Here is a 26,720-nt window from a genome sequence, read left to right on the forward strand (position 1 = left end):
AGAGACTAGTTGACTTAGAAAGCTTTCTACTCAAAACACATAGAAGTGCTGGACAAAATTTAACAATAATCCTTTTAAACATGTATCTGAACCACCAAGAAAGCAATGTCCTGGGGCCCAAAATGAAAGGAGGAATTAAAATTCAGTGCTTATGTACCAAGCGCTGATCCAGGTACTTAGGATACATCACTGAACAAACAGCAAAAATATCTGCCCCTTAGAACTTACATATACTAGCTGAAGGCTTTTTCTGTGGGGAATCGTGTGCTGAGTTGAGAATTATCTTTCTCTAGATTTTCTCAGATTAAAAGCCGAGAATTATATTGTATAGAAACTGAATAATATTTCTAGAGAGGTTCCCGGTGGGGTGTTGGAGTCCCAGAGTAAAGACCTTCTTTACTAGGGTATCTGGTAAGGTATCCAGTCTACATTGTAATGGTATATAAAGAAAATTAAAGATGGCAGTTGATAAGTCCCATCCACAGTGCTTACAAGCGGTCTTCTCATTCACAGGAGAAACTTGTTAGAGGAAACCAAAACCAAAACCAACCTATATGGTAGTAGAGAAAATCTATACCAGATAACTGTATTAGCTAACTTGCTTCTTTATTCATAAATTAACAGAAGAGAAAAACGCACAAGAGAACAAGTTAAGGATACAAAACTGACTGAAGATATTTCAGAGAACTACTTTAAAAACAACTCTAAAGAATACTCTCTAAAAAATTTTTCTAAAAATAAATTCAATAGGATATAGCATCCATAATATCAGTACAGGTGCTACTTCCAGAAAGACAGAACATTAAAATTTGAAGAGAAGAAATATTCAAAGATATAAGAGGAAAATTTTCCTCAGGTGAAGGAACACACTCATTTTTAGATTTCATAAATTCAATGAATGATCTAAGCAGGATATAGGAAGTAAGTCCCAAACCAAGTTAAAACCTTGCTCACTGCACTAGCCATACTGATCCTCCTTGGAATTCCCAAATCACCAAATATGTCCTTAAGGCCTTAGCTCTTGTTCGCTCTAAAAACCTCTTCTCTTTGATACGTTAGAAGAGTTCGCTCTCCTACTTCTTTCTTTCAGGTCTCTCAAATAACTCTTTCTCAGAGGGGCCTGACCACTCTAAAATACACATATCCCCCCTGTACACCCCACCATCCAGCACACTCTATCATTTTTTCTTGATTTTTCTCCACAGCACTTCATAGCACTTTTTACCACCTCACACTACGTATATATATGTGTGTGTATTTGTGTGTGTGTGTGTGTATGTGTACATATATATATATATATATATATAAAATAAGCTCCTTGAAGATTGGGCCATTGACTCCTCTGTTTACCAATGTATTCCAAAGTCTGAAACAGTGCTGGCATAGAGAAGGAATTAGATAACTATTTGCTAAATGAATTAGGAATAAATGCTAAAAGGTTTCAAAGAGAAAAAAAAATTACATAGAGGTCGGATTGGAATCAGCCTTCTCCTTAAAAACACTGGTTAAGAAAAACAAAACAATAAAAGCAAGAACAATCTGAGCACAGAATTCTCCACCTGGACACACCATCAATGAAACATGTAAGAGAAAAATAAAGTCATTTCCAAATATGCAGGGATTTAGAAAGTTTACTGGCCATACACACTTTCTGGGAAAATTATTTGACAATATATTCTGGCAAACAGAAAGTAATCCAAGAGAGTAGGAGATACAGAGTCCAAGAAATAACAGAAGTAACTCAGAAGAGCAATAAAAAGAAAATCAAAGGTATATAGATGCTTTACAAAGCAAATGGCCATAAATTTAGAACAGGGTGTCAGAAGGATAGCTCTAAGAAGAGAGCATATTCTATTCAACAAATAGTAATTAAGTTATGTGACCCGAGTAACATGAAGACAGTCTTCTTTTTTCCTTTCAACAACAAAAAACAACTCCTTAACTGTACAGGAAAGCCATAACCCAAATACTGAACAAAAACACAGCATCATTTTGAGAAAAGACTGGGAGTACAAGTGAGTCACTTCCAAGTGTGCAAATTACACGTATTTCTTTCTTTATAGAACCACTCTCATTACTAAATTCTGCAGTAAATATCTTCATAATCAAGATATCAAAAATGCAGGTACTGGGTTTCAGTACTTAGAATTATGCCTTCATACTCTGTATGCAAGGTAACTATAGTTATAGAATTAAAGGTTGTAACGTATTACACGTGGAAGTAACATTACAGGTAACAAATATGGGGGGAGGATATTGAACAGAGGGTACATAGGATACTAATTAACTCATTATAAACATGGTAAATTAAAAACTGTTATTAAAAAACTCTGGGGGCAGGATTTATTTCCACCTCATAGTCTAGCTTAGGCTTTCATTACCTCTCATACAGACTATTACAATACCTTGAAATTAGTCCACCTGCCTCTACTATCCAATTTATGATTTGTTAAATGGATATAATGGACATTATGTGACATGCTCAAGATTACAAGGCTAGCTTATCAGTGGTTGAGCGAATAAGTCTTTTACAATAAGTTAAATGTGCTCTTCAAGAATGAGGTTGAATTAGGATGTGGGAAATAAAGCATTAATTTAGGCAGAAGTTTCATATAATTTCCACTTGTTTCATTTTAAGTCTAAGAATTTGGGACCACAATTCTGGAAGAAAAATTTCTGTGTAGTCTGTGTTTACTGTAATTCTGAACACAGTTGAAAGTAATAACTTGAAACATACCACAACACAAAGTTTTAAAAATACAATGTGCTGTTGAGAAAAAAAAAAAGTTAAAAACTTCAAAAAATTTTCTTCTGAAATCAGGTTAAACAAGGCACACAAATTTGTGCTTAAGGACTTCCCTGGTGGCCCAGTGGTTAAGAATCCGCCTGCCAATGCAGGGGACACGGGTTCGAGCCCTGGTCTGGGAAGATCCCACATGCCACAGAGCAACTAAGCCTGTGTGCCACAACTATTGAGCCTGCGCTCTACAGCCTGCGCGCCACAACTACGGAGCCCGTGTGCCACAACTACTGAAGCCTGTGTGCCTAGAGCCTGTATTCCGCAACAAGAGAAGCCACCACAATGAGAAGCCCGCATACCATAATGAAGAGTAGCCCCCGCTCGCTGCAACTAGAGAAAGCCTGCACGCAGCAACGAAGACCCAATGCAGCCAAAAACAAATAAATTTATTTAAAAAAATAAATTTGTGCTTAAATCAGTATCATGATGCATTCATTTACTTATAGGTGATCTATTTAATTTGGATTTAGATGGTGGAATTTTCTCTTTCTTGAGCTAGCACAAGAGTTTGGCAGATTAACAAAAACCTGCAGACACCAAATATAAGGCCCTATTTACCTCTTGCTATTGAGATACAATGAAACTATTAGAAAGAGAAAACATCTGAGTTTCAATTTAATTCTTTCAAAGGTAAACTATTCATAGTTTTCAAAGATTATTACTGTGCAAGCCAAGAACCTGTAAAATCTTCTTTCTTATAAAAGAAGAGAGTATAATAATTTAAACAAGTAAAAGAAAAGAACAAACTTCTAACAGGAGGAAGTCAAAATGGACTCCATCTAGACTGCATCCTGGAGATAATCATGCTATGTATATGGCATCACTCTGCACATATGTCCATAGTAAGCATCAGAATGAATATGCTACATTTTCTAAAATTACCTCAATTTATTCTCATTTATACAAATTTATACTGTTCCATAAACCATGAAAACTGGAATAATGATTGCAAAATAAATTTTTAAAAGAAACAGTATCTAAACTTAGAATGAGTTTGACTACTGTCCAAGAATAATTATCGAAATCAGCTTCAGAGTGTATCTTCTAGCTTTGGGAGAATGACCTTTATGCTTTCCTCATATTCTAAAAGCACAGAAGTTGATACAAAATAATCTTACCTCTGATGAGTCTAGCTTTGGAGATAATGTGCAGATCAATACATGGTTACCTATGTTCTGTGGATTTTGTTTCAGAAAGCTGTACATTGACTGAGCAGATTCAGGACTATCTAACTGAAGAATTGCCTTTGGAAAAGATAGAAAAGTATTAATTACTAGTTCCTAAAAAAATTAAAAGTAGAATTACCGTAAGATCCAGCAATTTTATTTTTTAGTATATACCTAAAAGAACTGAAAGCCAGAACTGGAACAAGTATTTGTACACCCATATTCATACCAGTGTTATTCACACAGTCAAAAGGCAGAAGCAACCCAAGTGTCGATCAACAGACGAGTAGATAAACACATGTGGTACATGCATACAATGGAATATTATTCAGCCTCAAGAAGGAAAATTCTGACATATGCTACAACACATGCTGGAAGACATGCTAAGTGAAATAAGCCAGACACAAAAGGACAAAAATTGTATGATTCCACTTATATGAGGTACCTAAAGTAGTTAAATACAGAGACAGAAATTTAAATTGTAGAATGGTGGTTGCCAGGGGCTAGGAAAAGGGGGGATGGAGAGCTGTTGTTTAATGGACAGGGAGTTTTAGTTTGTGAAAATGAAGAAGTTCTGGAGATGGACGGTGGCGATGGCTGCACAACAACGTGAATATGTTTAAATGCCACTGAACTGACACTTAAACATGGTTAAAGAAATTTCTTAAACATGTCAAAGAAACTAGTATCTACTACTTGGTCAATTAGGTATTTTTTATGAAGCAAATACTGTCAACTTTGCTATAAAACCCTTTCTACCTTTTGGTTGACCAAAATCTAATTTTCATAGACACGTCTGAATTAAATAGAGAAGACAGAGGGCACAGAAAACGTAAAGGGACTTTAGAAATACCTGGTTGACACCCCTTCATTTTATAAATAAGAACTAAAAGTGTAAACCAACTTAGCTAAGGTCACAAAGGTAGTTAAGGCTAGATGAACACAAGTCTGCACTTCCCCAAAAGACAATGCTCTTTGCACGTATTACCTTTCTCTCTTGTGCAAGTTTTTATTTCCCCTTCAAACTAAGAGTTCTTCCTCCTTCCTGCCAAAGTCCAGGAGAAAATATGATGGTATATCATAATTCTGCTAAGAGGCTGAATAATGTTTATAGGTGCTTCAGTTCAGAAGCTGAATTAAAAGTTACAGACCATAAGAATATAGGGTTCAATTATCTATTCTTTACAGAACATACAGCAAAAATAGAAGGGACCTTGTTACCTTGTTTTTATTACTCATGTATACGTGGTGATCCACTTTTCCAAACTGAAGTCCAACACAAAGTACACACTGAAGTCCATCTTCTGGTAAGTTATCAAGATGTACAAATCGATCGTAAATTTTATCTACATTTGCCTGTAGTTTTTGTTTTGTTTTTTTTTTAAAGAGACAGCATAGAAAAAGAGAAAAACAGCTAAAGTATCAAAGTGTAAAACACAGATTAACAATTTATTTTTCAGAGGTCAGGTAATGTCCTCTCCCAAGAATAAGAAAATGACCATACAGGTAAAGACAGTGAGGTCTTAGTACTAGATGTGAATAATCAGTGAAACAATATACTAAAAAAGGAAGTATAATCTTTCTTCTGTCAACATAATATGTACCCAAAACACTTAATATACCGAATATTTACCCAAGTCAGTTAATATGGCTCCAGAATCTAAAAAATATTGCACATCAGGATTCCTTTGCCCTCCATTTCTTATCTTTACCAAGAGAAGACTCATCTGACATCTCCATCACCTCAATATTTTAAAACTAGTGCTAAGATTTTCTTTAATTCTTGACAGGTGAACAATAAAACAACCAATGTTTCTATCAATTAAACAAGTGTACAAAAGCATTTAAATGCAAAACTCACCTCTGGGTCATTTTCTCTAATCAAGGTTGTAAATATAGCTTCCTAGAAAGGCAAACAGAGGAAGATTGAAAGTGTAAGCTCTTTCTTATTTGTATATTTAATTAGTCAAGATTTACTGATATAATAATCTATATGAATAAGCATTAAGAACTATTTCATAAAATGAGGAGTAAGCAAAATTTCTGTTCCTTCCAACAATCTTTCCCTCTTCCTAAAACAAGTTATCTAAGTCCCACCCTACCCACAGACTTTAATTCTTCCTAATCCCCTAAGTACATTAAAGACTAATAAGGTGGTACCATTTAGGGGAAGACACTCAAATTCATATACAAGGAATAAGAGATTTAATTTAGTGGACAGTAAGAGAATTCAAATTACACAACAAAAAGTCAGCTAAGCAAAATAGAGGATGAGGAAGAATAGAGATGTAGGCTAGTAAAAAAAACATCACAGGGTATTAAGTGTATAGTGATTTGGTGCTGCTAAATTATATAAAGAGGCCAAGACTGGCACAACACAGGGATGTCAAAGCTGGGAGAAGCTAGCTGATAAAAGGCTTAAATGTTTAGAAAAGGAACTTTATCTTATGAGACTATGGTTCTTAAATTTTTTTTTCTCTTTGACACTACTGATATATATAAAACCACCCCAGCAATTACATCACATTAGAATGATTCTCAATGGAAGGCTTTTTCAAAATACATGCATTTTCAATGTTCATTACAGCACTATTTACAATAGCCAGGACATCGAAGCAACCTAAATTGTCCATCAACAGAGGAATGGATAAAGAAGATGTGGTACATGTATAAAATGAAATATTACTCAGCCATAAAAGGGAACGAAATAGTGACATTTGCAGAGATGAGGATGACCTAGAGATTGTTATACAGAGTGAAGTAAGTCAAAAAGAGAAAAACAAGTATCGTATAATATCACTTATATGTGGAATCTAGAAAAATTGTACAGATGAACTTATTTGCAAAGCAGAAACAGAGTCACAGATGTAGAGAACAAACATAGTTACCAAGCAGAGGTGGGGGGGGGGTGGGACGAACTCGGAGACTGGGATTGACATATATACACTACTATGTATAAAACAGATAACTAATGAGAACCTACTGTATAGCACAGTGAACTCTGCTCAATGCTTTGTGGTGACCTAAGTGGGAAGGAAATCTAAAAAAGAGTGGATATATGTATATGTATAACTAATTCACTTTGCAGTACAGCAGAAACTAACACAATATTGTAAAGCAACTATACTCCAATAAGTATTAATTTTAAAAAATACATGCATTTCCACCTTCCTCTAGAGATTCTAGCATCTCTGTTTCATGCCTCTTAGCAGTAAATGTTTGTAGGCCACACAGAAACAATGAAGGGTTTCTAAATCAGTTTAATTTGAAGAGGTTTGAACTGCATGCCAGTCTCATGACTTTGGGAAAAAGGTTTTAAGGGAGATAAAACTGAAGGTAGAGGATATAAAGAATAACTATTTTAGCCGGCGTTTTAAAGAGGTGAGGCAATGGTGAATGGGATGAAGAGGGAACAAATTCCAGACATATTCAGGAGTTAAAACAGACCAGACCTAGTGACCAGCTGGTTATGAGAAATGAGAGGAAAAAATTATAAAGGTAACCTCTGGAATTCCAGTTTGGATGACAGATAATGGCAGTGAGATAAGAATAGGGTTCTTTACAGACTACCGTTTTCAACTTTTTTTTCCCCATTCCAACATACATGAGGGATTGGATTCCCTCAATATGGAGGTAACTCAAACAATGAGATGGGCAACTATGGAGAAATATAGGAAGATGCTTTCTCAGTGTTTGAGAGAAAATATGTGACCCAAAGAAGAAAACTAGAAAACATAATGGACTATAATAAATCTGATTTAAAAATTTAATAATATTCTAGTGAATAAGATGGTAAGTCTATTATTTACCTCGTCTTTTAAATTCATGTTGTCAGGAGCCATACTTATTGAGAGTTGATTCCCATCCAGTGATATTGGGAAGCAGGTATAAAATTTTACCATAGAATCTGCAGATTTTCTGTTTACTTCTATAAATGCCTTTTAAAATACAAATTATAAGAATGAAAAAATAAATCTTAAGTTACTTTTTCTTAAAAAAATTTAATACTTAAAGAGTCAAATGAATTGAATAACTCAGTACATGTTTTTAAGATAAAAAAAGCATTCCTTAGAACATTACGACCATAACCAAGAAATAATGAATGACTGAACTCATAAGGCAATACTAAAGAGAAATAAGAAGGGACTTTGTAGTAAATGACACTAGGGAAATCTTATTTATCTTATTCATCACTATACCCTTCGTACCTAGAGCAGTATCTAGCATGTAGCAAACATTTAATGAACATTTACTGAGTAAATAAATTTAATGATTGACAAAATATGAGAAATATGAGGAATGAAAGAATCAAAGAAACATGTAATGGTTACCAAGTTATTTTTTATTTTGTTGTTTTCATAAGTGTCAAATTGTAACTCCATACGTTTTGGTTTTAATTTTCATACCTGGGTAAGTAAAGAGATTGAACATTCTTCCATATGTCTGATAGTTAATGAGGTGGAAATAGTCCATATTTTTATTTATAGTTGTAATTTTAAAAAATAAATTCTCTTTATGTCATTTGCCAATTTATTTATTAAACTTTAATATTTTATAGCATGTTTATATGAACTGTGTTTATCATTTTACATAAATATTTTAAATTTTTTATTTCCATTTTGTTTTATGTTAATTTTAGCTTCCCAAATGTTTAAAATGTTTATATGACTGAATCTGATATTTTTCCATATAACGTCTAGAAAAATATTAAATCTCCAAATAATTAAATCTCCAAATAATTCTACTCAACTCTAATCAAAACTGGGCACAAATAATCTAGATTTTCTGTATTTGGATTCTATATTTATCTACATACACATCCACTTTGGTATATGATGCAAAGTATGAATTTGAATTATTCATTCCCAGTTTCCCACAATTTCCCCCTATTTTAATGTGTCATCACATAAAATTCTTACATTAAAAAATGTATTCTTTCTTATTCTTGTCCATCTCTAAACATTACAAATAATGTGCTTTTTAGAAAACAGCTTTATTGAAATACAGTTTACATATCATAAAATTCACCTGTTTTAGTGTACAATTTAATGGGTTTTAATATTTAGTACATTTATAGAGTTGTGCAACCATTCAAATAATCTACTTTAACATAAGGTAAAACTGCATATGACTACTTACACTTACTCTCCCCTCCTACTTTGTTTTCTTAAGCACACTTGCTTGACTCTCAAAAATCTCTAGTGATCATTAACTCCTTCCTATAGTAAGAACACTACTTCCCACCACTCTTAACGGTGTTGTTTCCATTATTTAAACTTCCCTGAAATTCACTTCCTATAAAATACCTTCCACAAGTTGTTCATTATTAACAATATTTTGTTTTGTTTTTAAATTACAAAAGCAATATATACTCATTATAGAAAACTGAAGACATACAGATAAATCTAGGTTGTTCTAAATACTGATGACTTCACTAGTCTGAGTCTGAAAATGGTTATTTCCCATTTGAGTATAACGGGTAAAAAAAACCCAGAAATACTAGTAAAGAGTGCTCAACAAAATTTTATAAGTTGTTTAAAAAACTTTGTATTAACATATTACAGACGTAAAGTATTTTCTGTTAAACTAAACGTTTGAGCAAAACTTCAATGGGGAAATCCATCCTTCCCAACGTAAAACTACATCTGATTAGAATAATGTATTTTTAAAATAAAGGATTATCTGTGTTTCATATTTTAAAAATGCCTTAACTTGAGGCAGCTTATTCTGAGGTGCTACTCTTAAACCCTTTCGTCCTAGTTTTGTGAAGTTAATGTTTTTCAAAATGTGCTTGCAGACATGAATTCACAACTATTTTCAACTCTTACCTTTTTATGAGATGATAAAATCAAAATATCCTTTAAACCACCAAATGGTTTTACTAGGTTGTAAACTTCTTCAATAGAATATCCTTTATTAGGCAAATCAGAAATAAGTACCACACACATTTCTTCTGTTTCCTTCAAAACCAATTTAAGAATTGACATTAAAACTTAACTGCTGTTATATTTACTTAAATTTACACTGCAGATCATATGTTATGTTAGTATTTAAATTGTATTTAATACTAAATCTGATTAATTCAGAAGGCTGGTCTAAACCACAAATTAAAAACAAAACAAAATGCACTTTTCCACTCTTCAAGTACACAGAATAATTCAGTCATACCATCTGTCATCTAGTCAAGGTCTTTAGTTCTCTTCTGCAACCACTGCTTAAAAATAAATTTAAAAACACAGGTTTGCCTGTCTCTGACTACAGCTCCTTCCTTTCATGTACTGTTGCCATTCCTGTGCCTTGTGATGCCAAGATCCCCATGCTCCAAATTGGTGCATATTCTTTTATCTTACTGAGTAAAATAATCCCTTGTTGGCAATATAAAAAAGCTTACCTAGTCTCTTAGGATCCTTACCCCATAACCCGATCCCCACTACAAAGTAAATACTTTCATTTCTGCCTTCTCTTCTCTCAGATCTATTTTATTCTTCAAGATCACTCTCATAAATGCCAACTTTTCCTTTAGTGGATGTTGGCGAAATCCCCAAAGGCATAAATGTGGCAACTTGTGACTTTTCTTTTGGTGGGGGAAGGTGGGAAATTATAATTTTCATAAGCTAGTTGAGAACGATTTTTAACTAGCAAGTAAATTGTGTTCAAAAATGATTCCTGAGCTTCACTGGTGGCACAGTGGTTAAGAATCCGCCTGCCAATGCAGGGTACACGGGTTCGAGCCCTGGTCCAGGAAGATCCCACATGCCGCGGAGCAACTAAGCCCATGTGCCACAACTACTGAGCCTGTGCGCCACAACTACTGAGGTTGTGTGCCACAACTACTGAAGCCTGCGTGCCTAGAGCCCGTGCTCTGCAACAAGGGAAGCCACCGCAATGAGAAGCCTGTGCATTGCGACAAAGAGTAGCCCCCGCCCGCCACAGCTAGAGAAAGTCCGCGTGCAACAACGAAGACCCAACGTAGCCAAAAATAAAATAATAAATAAGATGAATAAGTTTATATATGTATAAAAAATAGATTCTTTCTAAAGTGCAGTAAGTAAATCTAAGATACTCTACTGGTGTTTTACAATATTCTTCTTAAAACAAAACAGTAAGTTAACACATACTACTTACTTAGTTACTACTTGAAGAATGGAGCAACCAGTCTAAAATAAACTTAACCTGAGCACCTGAAGGATCTCAAGATCTTAACCAGTAAAGTCTAAATTAATGAAATCTTAATATATTCATAATAACGGATATAAGCACATGAAAACAATAAAGTGAACTTTATGCCCTTCAAATAGAACTGCAAACTCCACTTGCTCCTCTAAAAACACAAAAAATAAATGGTATTCTAAATACTAACAGATCTCCAATTTGCTTCTAAGGAAAAAGAAATTTCACAAAGTTCCATTGGTTCTAATTTGACAACCTGTTATCTATTCAAAAACCCAACTGGCCTAACATTTTCTTCTCAGTGAAAAGTTATCCTCAATAACATGTACATTTACTGATAATCTGCACCTAAATTTTTGTAACTCAAGATTTTTTTTAACTCAAACCGTATTTTAGAAGTCTCCAATGACCAGGATTTTTCACCATACCAAATCTGTGTATTTTTTACCTAGGTTTATAGTAAGAAAAATACATTGTGTCAAAATTTCTTAAGCTTTATAAAAATAAGTAAAATATAAAAGCTGACCTTGTTAACTGGTTCATTTTCTGTGGCCTCCAAAGCAGCTTCTTAAGATACAAAATAAAATAAGAATTCATGCAGATATACTTTATTTATCAAGATCCCACTTTATTCCACAATGGATTAAATAGTAGCTACATGAAAATGTATACAGTGGGCAAAAGACTAGAGAATTTAAGTAGGATATAGCTACATAAGTAACACTGGCTTTTCAATAATACATTCAGTTTTATTCTTTCTGAGAGCAAAATTTCAGACTAATCAAGAGACAAGGTGAAGACATGAATCATAATATTCTTAATTTCACTTAGGTATGACTCTGGTATTGAAATATATATATATATATATATGACACAAAGTTATTCTCCTACAATTTAATTTTCTATCTTTAAACATAAGAGAACAAAATAAAATTTCTATTAACCTACCTGAAATAGTTTCTTTAGCACCATTTTCAGTGGCTTTGACTTCCACACTCGTCTTTATTTCAGAGTTTTCTGCATGAAATAGTCTGCTTTAATAGTCTAGAAAAATACACTAATATAATTAAACTAATGAATCTAAAGAGGAACTTAAGCTAGTTTATTTTGTTACTTCAAGTCTCCTTAGGCTGACCTGATTTAAGACAAAGCTAATACAAGTTTTCCTTTGAAACACCAAATAATCCTTTTGAAGATTTTTAAGCAAAAAGTTTTATTTCAAAATACACCTAGAGTGTATACCAATAGGATTTAATGAAAAGAAAGCACTGCATGACAGCATTTCAAGCTTACCTGGTACAATCACAGGTTTATTGGCGTCTTTGTATTTGACAATTCCAGCCTTTTTGACTTCTAGAGACTTCTTTCCACTAGATTTTGCTTTTAAAAGTAGAGTTGAACCATTATTCTAAGGGTCTATTCAGTCATTTAGCATGTTTCATACTAAATATTAGTAAATAAGTAGTTCAACTTCATTATAAAAGCAGCTCTTTTCCACATATTTATTATTCCACATATTTATTTCCATTTATTTTCAGTATCTGTTTACCAATAAGATTAAAAGCAAATTTAAACTGAGATACAACTTTTGTTGAGGGCTATTAATGATTCACAAATTATGAAATCCTCATGTGGCAAAAGTACATCATAATCACACACATAAAAATCATTATTTTATAACTTCCACAAAGATTCTTTAAAATTACATTAGTCAATTGGAAAAATATATTAATAAACATGTTATTTTCAACATGTTACAATTTAGTGTTCCATTTCTTTATGGAGGATACATCCTTGTAACATGGAAAGAAAATCTTTAAAGTAACAAGTATCAGAGGAATTTTACAAGCTGGGGAAGGTAATATGAAGTGACAGCTCTAAAAAAAATGAGTAAAAAAAAGATTAAACGGGGGGGAAAGTGGCAGAGCAACCTATGATTATATGGCTGTCAGAAATGTTTCCTAAACAAAAATGTAACTGCAATGGCAGATATACTGTCAAAGACCAAAGCATCAAAAAACAGAAGTCCTATGTGTGTCAGGTTCTAAATATCAAAGAATTATTTACTAAACTTTTCAAGATGTTATATACTACAAATTAAAACTTGCTTTTGATATCATATTTATTACATTCTTTAACGCAGAATTAAGAATAAACTTAATATAACCTCTCTTTTCCAACAGTCTTACCTGTTTTGATTGAAGCTTTATTACCTTTAGCAGCTACTGTTACCACAGATTTTACAGAACCCGCTGATTTCCCTAAATCACAAAAGCTTAGTCAAAACTGATTTATTTAACTAATATCAACAATTCCCAAAGAACCTCACAAAGAATATAAGAGCAACAAACTATATTTTATTCAAAACAAAATGTTATCATCTTTAGGGACACAGGTCATTTGCTAAATTAGAAATGATAATTTCTTTAGGAAGAAAAATATCATTGAAATAAGAATTCACCTCCCCTTTGGGGTACTTAAAAACAGCGTTCAGGCAAGTTACACAGATCTCTAAATGTGTGTATCAACTTAGTAATTAGAAGCAAAATTACTAACCTCAAGGATATAAACACAAGCCCATGATGCCTTTAATGGCTCCAAAAGCAGTTATATTGAGGACCTCCCAGCTCATGCTTCCTTGGCTCCCAGTTGATTAAAAAGCACTTAAGAATACCTATATCATTGTCAAGCCACATAAAGACTATTTCAAAATAGTCAAATCCCTATCTGAACAGGATTATTTAAACTGTCTGACCCTTCTTTCTACATATGTATATTACTGTTGCTTATACTCCAAAATGATGCTGTTTATAAAGACTGTGATCATCTAAGTGTCACTAAAAAGATTACCAGAGTCAAAAACCTTTGCATTCAGAGAGCATTCAGAGACCAACAGGAGGTTTAGCTCTGAAAATTAGCATGCCCAAGGAGCAAGGTAGTATAAGGAAAAAGCCCAGGATCACAAGTCAGTGAATTCAAGTTGAATTCCAAGTCAAGGTGTGAAGGCTGGGGGAATTTACTGATTTCTGTGCACGTTTCCCCATTTATAAACCAGGGTGGTAACTGCCTTAACTACCTAACAGGACCTTCTGTGAGAATATGACCATGCTTTTGAAGTTATTAAACAAACAAAAAGAATTACCGACGTCTGCAAAATTTAATCAGAATAGTTTACAAATCCACACTTTATATCCAAAGACAGACCTTAATTATTGCTCATAAAGAGAAATACCAATCTTTATAGATTGTCACGCAACCAGTCATTTCTTAGTAATTCCCAAGTTTTGTCACACTGCAGTAACCTTAGCCCCATGAGCTCTTAAGGTGTTTCTTTCACTATCCTATGTTACTACCACAAGTCGATTCACTTTACTACTTCTAGTTGGGTACCAGAACTTAAGGAAAAAATATCTAGAATTAATTTCCAACACTCAAGGGGGAAGCTACTGGTTTTAGCACCCACTCCCCCAGATTTCCACCAATGACTCCTATAAACTTACTATTAAAGTAATATCAAACTGTTTGCTAAATCAGTGCATCTTCAAAACATGTTTTCTAGCCACACCTGACTCCCTCAGATTACTGCTTCTAAGAAACTACTATATGATAATTATGGATCTGCCACCAACAGTGGTTCAAGACCGCTTCCTTTCCTTCCTACCATTATAAAGACAATGTAATACACTGATCTCTATCCTCTTAAAAAGATGACTCTGAATTAACCAGCATTTAGCAGAAATGGGAGGAAAAACAGAAATGGGGATAATGCTAGAGGAAGGAGAAAAAAATTAATATTACTTTAAAATCCACTATAGCCCATAAAAATGCAAAAAGAACATAATTTGCTGTAAGTTTGTTTATAAAAGAAAGTAAACAGAGAAGACCTCAATAAAAGAGAAAGACGGAAATATTGCCAATATTCATCATGAGAAACAGTTTGCCAGTTAAATTATTTTATTTTGATAATCACTGCAAGGAAAGAGCGTTATCTACTAAACCTGCTTTCTCAAAACTTCTAGATGACTATAAATTTCACAGATTGGTATATACTCAGCACACACTGTGTCACATGAGATCCAAGACTACTGATAAAAACTGCTTAAATAATTTAAAGTTAACATGTCTAGGATCCTAATACAGAAAACATACCTGAAGATTTATTTACTTTGGCTGCAGATGTCTTGGTTTGTCCAGGTTTGGCTAAAATAACAAGAAAAATATATCAGTATCACATTACAAAAAACATCACTTAGATTTAGGAAAGAGCTAACTTAGCATAATTTTGGTAAAAACACTGCAAGAAACATCCTTATACTCATCTTTGTATGCCCATGGAACTATAACTATAGGCAAATTCTTAGCCATGGACTTGCTGAGACAAAGGGATAGATTTAAATTTTAACAAACATGAAACTGTCCTCCAGAAAGGTTGTACCAATTAATATTCATCAATAGTATACAAGAGTGGGGCTTCCCATTTCCACACAAACACAGTATGTAAAAGAAGTTATTAATCACTCCAATCTGAGCTAGAAACTAGTATGATTTAATCTTTGTTTCTTAAATTTTAAGTAAAGCTGTGTCAATTTTCGTATGTGTAAATTCATCTCTATTTCTTTGTGATCTGTCTATTCTTAATATCTGCCAATTTATCTTTTGGGTTTTGAGGATTTTCTTATTAGAGTTCTTTATATATTAAAATTAATCTGTATCATATAGGTAACAACCTTTTAAAAAGTTATGAGAAATACTTATAAAAAAATTTTTGTGTAATCAATGTCTTCCTGATAGGGGAGGACTTTCTCATTCTGAAATTAAAAACAAACCAAAAAACCCTCCACATTTTCTTTCAATACTTTTAACTACTGTCTATGTATCATGTTAAATCTCTGATCCAGCTGTAATTTATTTTTTAATTTATTTAATTAATTAATTTATTTGGCTGCGCTGGGTCTTCGTTGCTGTGCGCGGGCTTTCTCTAGTCGTGGCGAGCGGGGTCTACTCTTCGTTGAGGTGCGTAGTTTTCTCATTACGGTGGCTTCTCTTGTTGCGGAGCACAGGCTTATCTAAGCGTGTGGGCTTCAGTAGTTGTGGCACGCAGGCTGCAGAGCGCAGGCTCAGCAGTTGTGGCGCACGGGCTTAGTTGCTCCACGGCAATGTGGGATCTTCCCGGAGCAGGGCTCGAACTCATGTCCCCTGCAGTGGCAGGCGGATTCTTAACCACTGTGCCACCAGGGAAGTCCCTGTAATTTATTTTGATACTATAAACTATATACTTTACAAAGAGTCTAGTCAATTTAATGAATAATTCATCTTTTCCCTGCTAATCTGAAATATTACCATAATGATTTACTGATATTCCATATGCTTGGGGGAGTATTCATGCAATCTATTCTGTCCTACAGATCTTTTATCTATTTATGCAATTATATGAAACTATATAATCTTTTAACTTTATATTTTAATATCTGTTTGTGCTGTTCTGTCCTAATTACTCTTCCTTTGCAGAATTTTCTTGTCTATTCTATGTATAAACTTTATTATCAGCTTATATAGATTCAAAAAATCTTTACTGGTATTAGGTTCCTAATATTTATCTTTTAATATAAGAAAAAAAGGCATATTATAATGGTGAAAGGCTTTCTATCCAAAAATGAGCTGTTTTCTCATTTAAGCCTTATTTTATGCCTCTTAGTATTTAAAAGTTTTCTTTTCATAGCTTCTACCTTTTTTATTATTATAAGTGGAATATTTTATTAGTATATTAATATTTTATTAGTATATTAGTATGAATGGTTCTTTTTTATGTAATAAAGCAATTAAAACTTTATAGTGATTTAGAGAATTAAGATGGCTAATTATTTAATAGCATTTCAATAGACTCTATTGGGTTTTCCATCATACGTATATATTTGCAAACAATAATGTTTTATCATACGTTCCAATTTTTATGCCTCTTGACTTGTAGTGCACCAGCTAATGGCTATTAGTTTTAGAACAGTATTTTTTAACTCATACAAGTGATGATGAGTATCCCTTGTTTGGGTTCCAACTTTAATGGGAATGCTTCTACTGTTTAACTCTTAAGCATATGATGGCTTTTGACTTGATATATGCGTATTTGTTATGCATATAAATAAATAAAGTATGTGTACACAAACACACTATCATATTAAGGAAGTAGTCACCTACTTGAAGAGTTTCTCAGCATTTATCTCCCTCTATTTAATATAGTAAATGGAACTGACAGATTTCCTAATTTTGAACCATCTTTATACTTCTGACATGACCCCTGTCCCCCTCTTGGGCATACTATGTTATTCATTTAATATACTTCAGACACTAAAATTTTACTTAAAGACTTTACATCAAATATTCAGAAGTGAAACTGTTCTATAATTCCAATTTAGTATGATAGCTTTATCAGCATTTTAAAACATTCCTCTAACTTTTAATTTTGAGATTACTGTATATTCACATGGAGTTGTAAGAAATAATAGGGAGAGATCCCATATACCCTTCACGGACTTTCCTCTAATGGTAATATTTTGCATAACTAAGTATTATATCATAAACAGGAAACTGACATTGATATAATTTACAAACATTCCATTTTCCCCAGGTTGCATGCATGTAAAGTATATTTAGTTCTATGAAATTCTATCATATACATGTAGATTATGGTGACCATCAGTCAAAACAAAGAGGAGTTCCACCACAAGTATCTTTCCTACTACCCATTATAGAAAGAGCCATCTCCTCCCTCCCCTAGAATCCCTGACAACCACTAATCTGTTCTCTATCTCTTTAATTTTATCATTTCAGGAATGTTATGTAAATAGAAGCTTACAATACATAATTTTCTTAGATTGAGTTTTTAAAATCAGCACAATTCCTCTGTAATCCATCCAAGTTGTTGCATGTATCAATAATTCATTCCTTTTTATTGCTAAGTGGTAGGTATTCCATGCTACAGACATAACACCGTTTGTTTAGTCAGCCATTCACCTACTGAAGGACATTAGGGTTGCTCCCAGCTTTTGGCTATTAATAGAGGCTATAAATATTTGTGTACTGGTTTTGTGTGAACAGGTTTTGTGTGAAATGTAATTCACTTGCCTGAAATAAATGCCCAAGAGTGTAACTGCTGGGTCTTATGGTGAGCACATGTTTAGTTTTGCTAAAAAACTACAATACTTTTTTTGAGAATGGCCATACTATTTTACATTCCCACCAGCAATGTACAAGTTTCTCCACATCTTCAATAGCATTTGGTATTACTATTTTCTTATTTTAGCCATTGTGCTAAGTGTGCAGTGTCTCTGTCAGCATTTGATGTTGGTATTAGCCTGTTTTTTCCTTCCTGTTTCCCCTCCCCCTCCATACTCCCTTTTAAAGAATGTTTTCCTTTCCTCTGCATGCTATGGAATAGTTGAAATCAGAACTAGAGTTATTACTTCCTTTAAGGTTTGCTGGAACTCACATGTGGGAACTATTTGGGCAGAGTGCTTTTACTGGGGAAATAACTGACTTAAACAAAAAAAGTCATTTTCATCTGGGAATTGAAAAGATAAAAAGACATGCACTTAAGAAAAAAAGGGGGGGGCTTCCCTGGTGGCGCAGTGGTTGAGAGTCCGCCTGCCGATGCAGGGGACACGGGTTCGTGCCCCGGTCTGGGAAGATCCCACATGCCACGGAGCGGCTGGGCCTGTGAGCCATGGCCGCTGAGCCTGCGCGTCCAGAGCCTGTGCTCTGCAACGGGAGAGGCCACAAGTGAGAGGCCCACGTATCACAAAAAAAAAAAAAAGGAAACCAATAAAATCTTACAGAAGAAAATAATCATTAATTCAAGAATGACAAATCAGAAAATTTTGGTTCACTATGTGTTTTTCCAAGGGTTCAGTTATTTTTTTTATTGAAGTATAGCTGATTTACAATGTTGTGTTAATTACCGCTATACAGCAAAGTGACTCAGTTATACAAATATATACATTCTTTTTCATATTCTTTTCCATTATGGTTTACCACAGGATACTGAATACAGTTTCCTGTGTCATACAGTAGGACCTTGTTGTTTATCCATTCTATTTGCATCTGCTAATCCCAAACTCCCAATCCATCCCTCTCCTGCCCCCCTCCCCCTTGGCAACCACATATTCTCTATGTCGTGATTCTGTTTCTGTTTCATAAATAGGTTCATTTGTGTCATATTTTTGACTCCACATAAATGATATCATATGGTATTTATTTTTCTCTTTCTGACTTACTTCACTTAGTATGATAATCTCTAGTTGCCTTCCATGGGTTCAGTTATGACACTAATACAAATGTGATTTGAGTATCCCTATACTCTTCCTCCAGCAAATATTTATTCATGAACCCTTATACCACATTAGATATTAAGGTACAGAAAAATAAAACTACAAATATTCCCTTACCCAGCCAAGTGAAAGAGACAGACTTATTAACAACCTATTAATACCAAGTGATTTAATGTACACAATACAGTATTTCTAGGAGGGAGTTGGGAGCATTTAACTGCCTAAGAGTCAGGGAAGGTATCACAAAGAAGCTTCATCTGAGATGGGCCTTAAAAGATAAATTAGAATTTGCCCCACCTCGACCCTCCAAAAGGAGTCTTAATTGACTTTGTATTTTCAATACCTTGCACGAGGCCTGGCACCTACTAAATAACTACTTCATAAGCGCTTAATAAGTGAAGTTAACTGGAATTTAGACAATGATTCCACACAAATGGATAGCATAAAGACCCGAGAAATGAAATAGCACAGCTGGAAAATAAACTATTCTGAGTAGCTTAAACATAATATACAGTTGCGTGACAAGAGATTAAAAAAGTCATCTGGGCCAAAGGGGAAGGGGTCGTTATGAAGAATTTGGGTTTTCCCCTGTGGGTCACTAGGAGTGGAACGATCAGATCTGCTTTAAAGTGACCTCAGGGCAAGAGTGTTAATACCGGAGCAGAGTAGAATAAAAATCGCCAGTCGGGAGGCTATCTTCAAAAATTCAAATGTGAGTCTAAACTAAAACATTTACAGCTGTGATGGAGTAAAGGTGAGATAATTTGAGGTATATTCAAGAGAGAACTAATTTGAATCAGCCACCTATTGGATGAGAAGAGGAAGGATGTTATTTAGGAAGGATGTTATTTAAGTTTGAACTGGGTGGGACAAAAAAGAAGACAAGACAGGGTAAAGGATTACTAATAGATTCCTACACTGGATAACTAGTGGTGTTGTTAGATAATATAAGAAAATGAGGCATAAACTGGAGGAGGCAGAAGAGGTTTATGTATGTATGGGAGATGTCATTGGTCCTTAAAGATATGGAAAGGAAAGAAATCAACCAGCAAGAAAAGTAGGACATGAGAAGAGGAACAGACATTTAGGGAAACAATGAAGGGAAGATAAAAGAAGAGCAATCAAAGCAGATATAGAACAAGTTTTCATTCTCAGAGAGGTACTTTAGTATAGGTGAAAAGCTTGGGAAGCATACAGTTTTGGGTTTGAATACTAACTCTTCCATGTGACCCTGAGTAAGTCATTTAACCTCTCTGAATCTGTTTCCTCATCTATCAAAGGAGAACAGTATGAACTAGACTCATACGGTGGTCTGAAATATTAAGTGAAATAACAAATTGTCTACTATAAATAGTGTAACCATGGCAAGTTTCTTTCCCTTGTTTTCTGTCTTCTGGCACAAGTTAAACTATAAACTACTTAGAAATAACTCTCTGATGTATCCTAACCACTTTATAATACGCATCTAATTATGGGCATATAGCCCAGTGCTAAGTAAGTAATTAGCACTGGGTAAAAGTTCTAAAGTTTCCCTTTCTGATAAAATTAGGCTTTTGCTCCCTCCCTGTACTTTCCTACATCCTTTTAGATTTGTGCTTATAACCAAAGTTCTCTGTTTTTTAAAAGTAAATTTATTTATTTATTCATTTATTTAATTTTTGGCTGCATTGGGTCTTCGCTGGTGCACGCGGGCCCTCTCTAGTTGCAACGAGCGGGGGCCACTCCCCGCTGCGGGGCACAGGCCCCTTACCGCGGCAGCCTCTCCTGCTCCAGGCACAGGCTCCAGGCACACGGGCCTCAGCTGCCACGGCACACTGGCTTCAGCAGCTGTGGCTCGCGGGCCCCAGAGCGCAGGCTCAGCAGCCGTGGCGCACTGGCTCGCGGGCCCCAGAGCGCAGGCTCAGCAGCCATGGCACACGGGCCTAGCTGCTCCACGGCATGTGGGATCCTCCTGGACCAGGGCTCAAACCCGTGTCCCCCGCACTGGCAAGCGGATCCCCAACCACTGTGCCACCAGGGAAGCCCCCAAAGTTCTCCTTAAAACTACCCTGACTGAGAGAGAGTTATGGACATATACACACTAACAAACGTAGTAAGGTAGATAGCTAGGGGGAAGCAGCCGCAAGGCACAGTGATATAAGCTCGGGGCTTTGGGACAGCCTGGAGGGGTGGGATGGGGAGAGTGGGAGGGAGGGAGACGCAAGAGGGAAGACATATGGGAACATATGTATATGTATAGCTGATTCACTTTGTTGTAAAGCAGAAACTAACACACCATTGTAAAGCAATTATACCCCAATAAAGATGTTTAAAAAAAAAACTACCCTGACTTCCTATCCCTCTTCAACCTGACATTGCTGATCTCAAAAAGCTATCTTATCTTTCTCACCTGACACTTTCTCAGCCTTGGGCTCCTCTCTTTCTTTCTACATTTATATTAGAAGGGAGGAAGTACTTAACTTGAAGCACTTCTCCCCCTACGCATTACTTTTATTATGTTAGGGCCATTCCCAAAATTCAGACCTTAAACTTAACAAAAAATTTTCCTAGGTATCCCACTTTCAATGCCATGTGATTGACTAAATGATATCTCCCATAGATATTCCTTGATAACTGATATTTAGCAATGTTCTCCCCCAGGTCAAAGAAATCACTGCAGCTGAATTTTATTATAATCAACATTACTACATTCGTTTAGAAAACTCCATCCGGCCTGAAACCTTGAAATTTTTAAATTATTTTTAAAATTTTTATATATTATCCACTAAAAAATTCTGTATAATAAAAATTCAGATTTTAGCATACCAGATCATTTTAATTAACCTTTTAATATCAGGTCCTAATTACCTGAAAGTGAATCCCAAATGTTTTCTCAATAGGATTTTTCAATCACTCCATGTATCCAATCTACATGAGAATCCTAAACAACTAGTGGTTCTTTATTCTCTAAGGAAATTTCCCAGAGTTTGTACCAATTATTACTAGGTCTTACACAGAAAAAATGGGGTGCACTTATCCAAGCTTTGGAAACAGTGGGTTAAACAAAGTTAAATAGGTTTCTTTCCTGCAGGATTTCATAAAGTGAATGGGTTTGTGGATTATTTTTTAAAGAAAAAAAAAGGTATAATACATATCCTAAACTTCACCTGATCCAAAACATGTTCTATGAATAAGTCTTTCATGCAACACATTTTGAGAAATGCTGTTAATGGGGTCAGATTAAAAAACACCCCAGCACTACTCTTCAAGGCCTTTCTGTTACCTTTTTTATGTCATCTGCCTAACTGAAGTATCTTCTGCCTCTAAATATTATCCGTTTACACGTTCACATTTAAAACTTTAGTAAAAATTTATTGCCTTCCAGAAGCCACTCATAGTCACCTCCACTAACTCCCAATAACTTCAGGACATTATCCAACTAAACATTATGGAAAACTGAGATATTCTACACAATCCAATTTTCCAGTCACTTGAATATTAGTTCTAATACCAAAAACTCTTTTATCTATTCTGAATATAAATCCATAAACTACCTACCTTTCAAAAAGATAACATACAAAACACAATTTAAGTTTCCTAATATATTGTTTATGTCTTGTCCTTCACTATCACACTGTTTACTAGATTCAAGAGTGTATGTTTTGGCAATAACTTTTTTCTCTCGACATTTCCAATCCTAAATGGACTGAGAAAAAAATAAACTGGGTTTAAAACTGTATGCAAAATTCATTTAGCTAGATTCATAATAAAGACCTGAAGTATTTGCCTGTGTGTAAAGAAATAACACATGAGTGTAATATCATCTATTTCTGTTCAGTCTTTTTTGTTTACTTTTTGGTTCTTAGCAGACTTTCAAAATCAAAGGGGACCACACAAGCAATCTTAACATACCTTTATGTTTTGTCTTATCAGTTTACTGGGAGGGAATGGAGACAGACACTGCAAAATTAACCTAAATAGCTATTAACTATGGAACTATGATAGGTACTTTGCATACATTATCTCATTGAGTCCTTATATTTATTCCACAAGAGATTTCATAATTAAACACTTAACATTAACCATTAGCTTAATACAGGAGCCAGTGTGGGTCCCCCTTCTCCTAAAGCACAATGAATAATGTTTTCCTAGCATCATCTTACAAGAAGTTTCTAGTCATCTGACAAAACATACTCATTTGGAGGAGTACTGAAAGTAACAACTTACTAGCAGAAGCTGAAGTCACAGTTTCAACAGCCTTGGAAGCATCTGTATCTTTTCTATTAAAAGGAGAAAAAAATTTAGCAAAGAATAAACTTCTAAAGATGCAAAGCTTAAATCTAAAAAAGTTTAAAATAATTCAGTTTGAATGATGTCCCATTTAAACTGGAGTCAGGATGATAAAATATATTTAAAATGTCATTGTAAAAATTAAAAAATTTTAATTCATATGCATAGTCATTCTCACATAGGGGATGATGGAATTACTTACTTTAAAGTAGATGCAGATGTTTTCTTTGAATCCGATAACTTTTTCTTCACCTCTTTGTTCTATGAAAGAAAAGTATTTTGAAAAATTTAGTTTCTTCCCCAATTATAAAAAACCATTTAGAAAATACACAAAAGCATAAGAAACACACACGTACATAAATCTAAAATATTCCTACCCTAAAGTATAAATGTTAATCACCGTTTTCTATTTATAGAGAGAAATTCTTCAATTTGTGATCATACAGTGTAATTTTACAACCTGCCTTTTATCACTTATCTACATTTTCTTATCACTACCTTTCAAAAACATTATTTCAAATGGTGCTATACAGGGAGATCAGCTGGGTGCTTTGTGACTGCCTGGAGGGGTGGGATAGGGAGGGTGGGAGATGCAAGAGGGAAGAGATATGGGAACATATGTATATGTATAACTGATTCACTTTGTTATAAAGCAGAAACTAACACACCATTGTAAAGCAATTATACTCCAATAAAGATGTAAGAAAAAAAAATGGCAGTGCCATGAGGGCAGGGCATTTCCTTTTTTGCCAGTACTGAGCATCCGCGGTATGGTGCCTAGCATAGGCTAAATATATGGCATTTTTGTGAAAAGAAGCCGGGATTGCAGCTGTCATATTTAATGAGGAATTATAGTCTTATTATTGGGGGGGAGGGGGTGTAAAAAAACACAAAAAACAAATAGTGCTATAATATTTCTGATGTCTAACTGCTATCACTCTGGTCCAATCTTTTCCTTTAATTACCGTAATAGACTCATAATGGTCTCTGCTTCTGTCTTTGCCTTTTTACCCACCCTCACTCCATTTTAAACATAGAACCAGATTGATCTTGCCATTCCTAAACTCAAAACCTTTCATCACACTCAGAGAAAAAGCTAATACTTAAGCGTTTACAGCACACATTCCATGCACTCTCTACCCCCAAACTACCACATACTTCTCCCCATCCTTCTCTACTTCCAATCCTAAAGCATCCTTTATACTTCTCAAACAAAACAAACTACATAGGCATGGACCTGAGAAGCCTTTTGCAGTTGCTGTTCCTTCTCTCTGGAATGCCCTCAATCCAAGGAACAGTTTGCTCCTTTACCTCCTTTAGGTGTCTGTTCAAATATCACCTATTCAATGAGAGCTTCTATAACTACCTTATGGAAAGTTGCACAGCTCCTCATTCCCCAAAAAGAGCACTTCTATTTCCCTTTTCTGTTACTTTCCTCCACAGCACTTGCTGTTAATAGACACAGTATATATATATATGTTTAATTTCCTTGTGGTCTTTCTCCTCTTCACTATCACTGGTGCCTAAAAACATGCTTGGCAATTAGTGAACATTCAATAAATGTGTTCAACTAATCTGATCTTAACAAAAATTGTTGTCATGTTATTGTATGTTTTCTGTTCTTTTGGGGCAACCTTGCCATTTCCTTTTGTTCTATATGGGATTTTATCCGAAACATCTTCCTCACCCCAATGGTTTAGAAGATAATCATCCTCCTACTTTTATTCTACTAATGGGTATCTTCAGTGTTAAAAGAAATGTGAATCCACTGACTTCTTCTGTATAAATTTAAAAGCCCTTACACCTTGGCTTACATGCCACTTTTTAAAAATTTTATTTATTTATTTTAGGCTGCGTGGCGTCTTTGTTGCTGCGCGTGGGCCTTCTCTAGTTGTGGCGAGCAGGGGCTACTCTTTGTTGCGGTGTGCAGGCTTCTCATTGCAGTGGCTTCTTTTGTTGTGAAGCACAGGCTCCAGGCGCGCGGGCTTCAGTAGTTGTGGCTTGCGGGCTCTAGAGCGCAGGCTCAGTAGTTGTGGCACGTGGGCTTAGTTGCTCTGCGGCATGTGGGATCTTCCTGGACCAGGGCTTGAACCCGTGTCCCCTGCATTGGCAGGAGGATTCTTAACCAATGCACCACCAGGGAAGTCCCCATGCCAATTTCTGATGACATATTTTAGACCAAAATTATTATTGTTTTTAATTTTAAGTAATTTTTTTTTTTTTACAATTTATGTTAGTTTATAAAGATACGAATGACTATTTGGATCTTACTCTACGCTTAAATGGTTTCATTACTCATCACCAATCATTTTATATCATAACTTCTCCATTCCTTAAGTTGTTCATTTTGATAGCAATATTCTCGGAAAGACAGACTGATGAAATGTTCTTCGAGCCCATACATGTCTGAGAATACGGTCCTAACATACAACTTGGGATTTGACTTGAAATGCATGTACTGCATTACAATCAATCTTTTTTTCCACTCAACCTTGAGAATGTGTTGCTTAGCTATCTAAGGCTAGTCTACTTTTTACGTTTATACTGTTTCTGCCTGGATCACTATAGCTTGCACCTTTGTTAACTATGAAAATTAACATCTTTACCAGTTTTTAAGTGATGTTCTCTTTCTGAAATTCCAGTTATATGCAGATTGGGTCTCCTAGATGTATCCACCATGCCTTTCCTCTTAATCATTTTAGACTTTTTAACCTTCCTTAATAGACAATAAGTTCTAAGAAGAATGGAAGCACATCTGCCTCGTTCATCACTGCATCTTCTGCATGTAACATAATGCCCGACACATAACAGATGTTCAAGAAATAGTTTCTGAATTAAAGTAAAACTAAACTCTCTTCGGAATTGCTTGTATCTCTGCAGTTTTATCTCTGTTATTCATTAGATTTTCCATAACACTCAAACCACTGTTCACTGCTTCCCAGCACTGCTTTTGTTTCCATTCAGTCTTCTTTTTTTTTTTTTTTTTTTTTTTTT

The 26,720-nt window shown here is 34.8% G+C and overlaps 1 protein-coding gene across 7 annotated transcripts in view; it reads right to left on the reverse strand.

Moving 5' to 3' along the window:
* Positions 1-26,720, reverse strand: part of ZNF638 (zinc finger protein 638) — an 84,910-nt gene that overhangs the window by 15,634 nt on the left and 42,556 nt on the right. For 5 of the 7 annotated variants that reach the window (XM_024756374.1, XM_024756376.1, XM_024756379.1 and 2 more), the window contains 12 exons: positions 23,929-23,987; positions 23,664-23,716; positions 15,286-15,336; positions 13,326-13,397; positions 12,430-12,516; positions 12,085-12,153; positions 11,663-11,703; positions 9,795-9,926; positions 7,776-7,904; positions 5,828-5,869; positions 5,188-5,322; positions 3,919-4,044 (listed from right to left, as the gene is read on the reverse strand). In XM_024756374.1, coding sequence (XP_024612142.1) covers positions 3,919-4,044; positions 5,188-5,322; positions 5,828-5,869; positions 7,776-7,904; positions 9,795-9,926; positions 11,663-11,703; positions 12,085-12,153; positions 12,430-12,516; positions 13,326-13,397; positions 15,286-15,336; positions 23,664-23,716; positions 23,929-23,987 — 996 coding nt within the window. The remainder of the gene's footprint in view (positions 1-3,918; positions 4,045-5,187; positions 5,323-5,827; positions 5,870-7,775; positions 7,905-9,794; positions 9,927-11,662; positions 11,704-12,084; positions 12,154-12,429; positions 12,517-13,325; positions 13,398-15,285; positions 15,337-23,663; positions 23,717-23,928; positions 23,988-26,720) is intronic. The other 2 variants (XM_024756378.1, XM_024756375.1) reach the window with 1 other exon arrangement.

Source organism: Neophocaena asiaeorientalis, unplaced genomic scaffold, assembly GCF_003031525.2.
Source record: "Neophocaena asiaeorientalis asiaeorientalis breed wild unplaced genomic scaffold, Neophocaena_asiaeorientalis_V1.1 scaffold303, whole genome shotgun sequence".
NCBI classification, from domain to species: domain Eukaryota; kingdom Metazoa; phylum Chordata; class Mammalia; order Artiodactyla; family Phocoenidae; genus Neophocaena; species Neophocaena asiaeorientalis.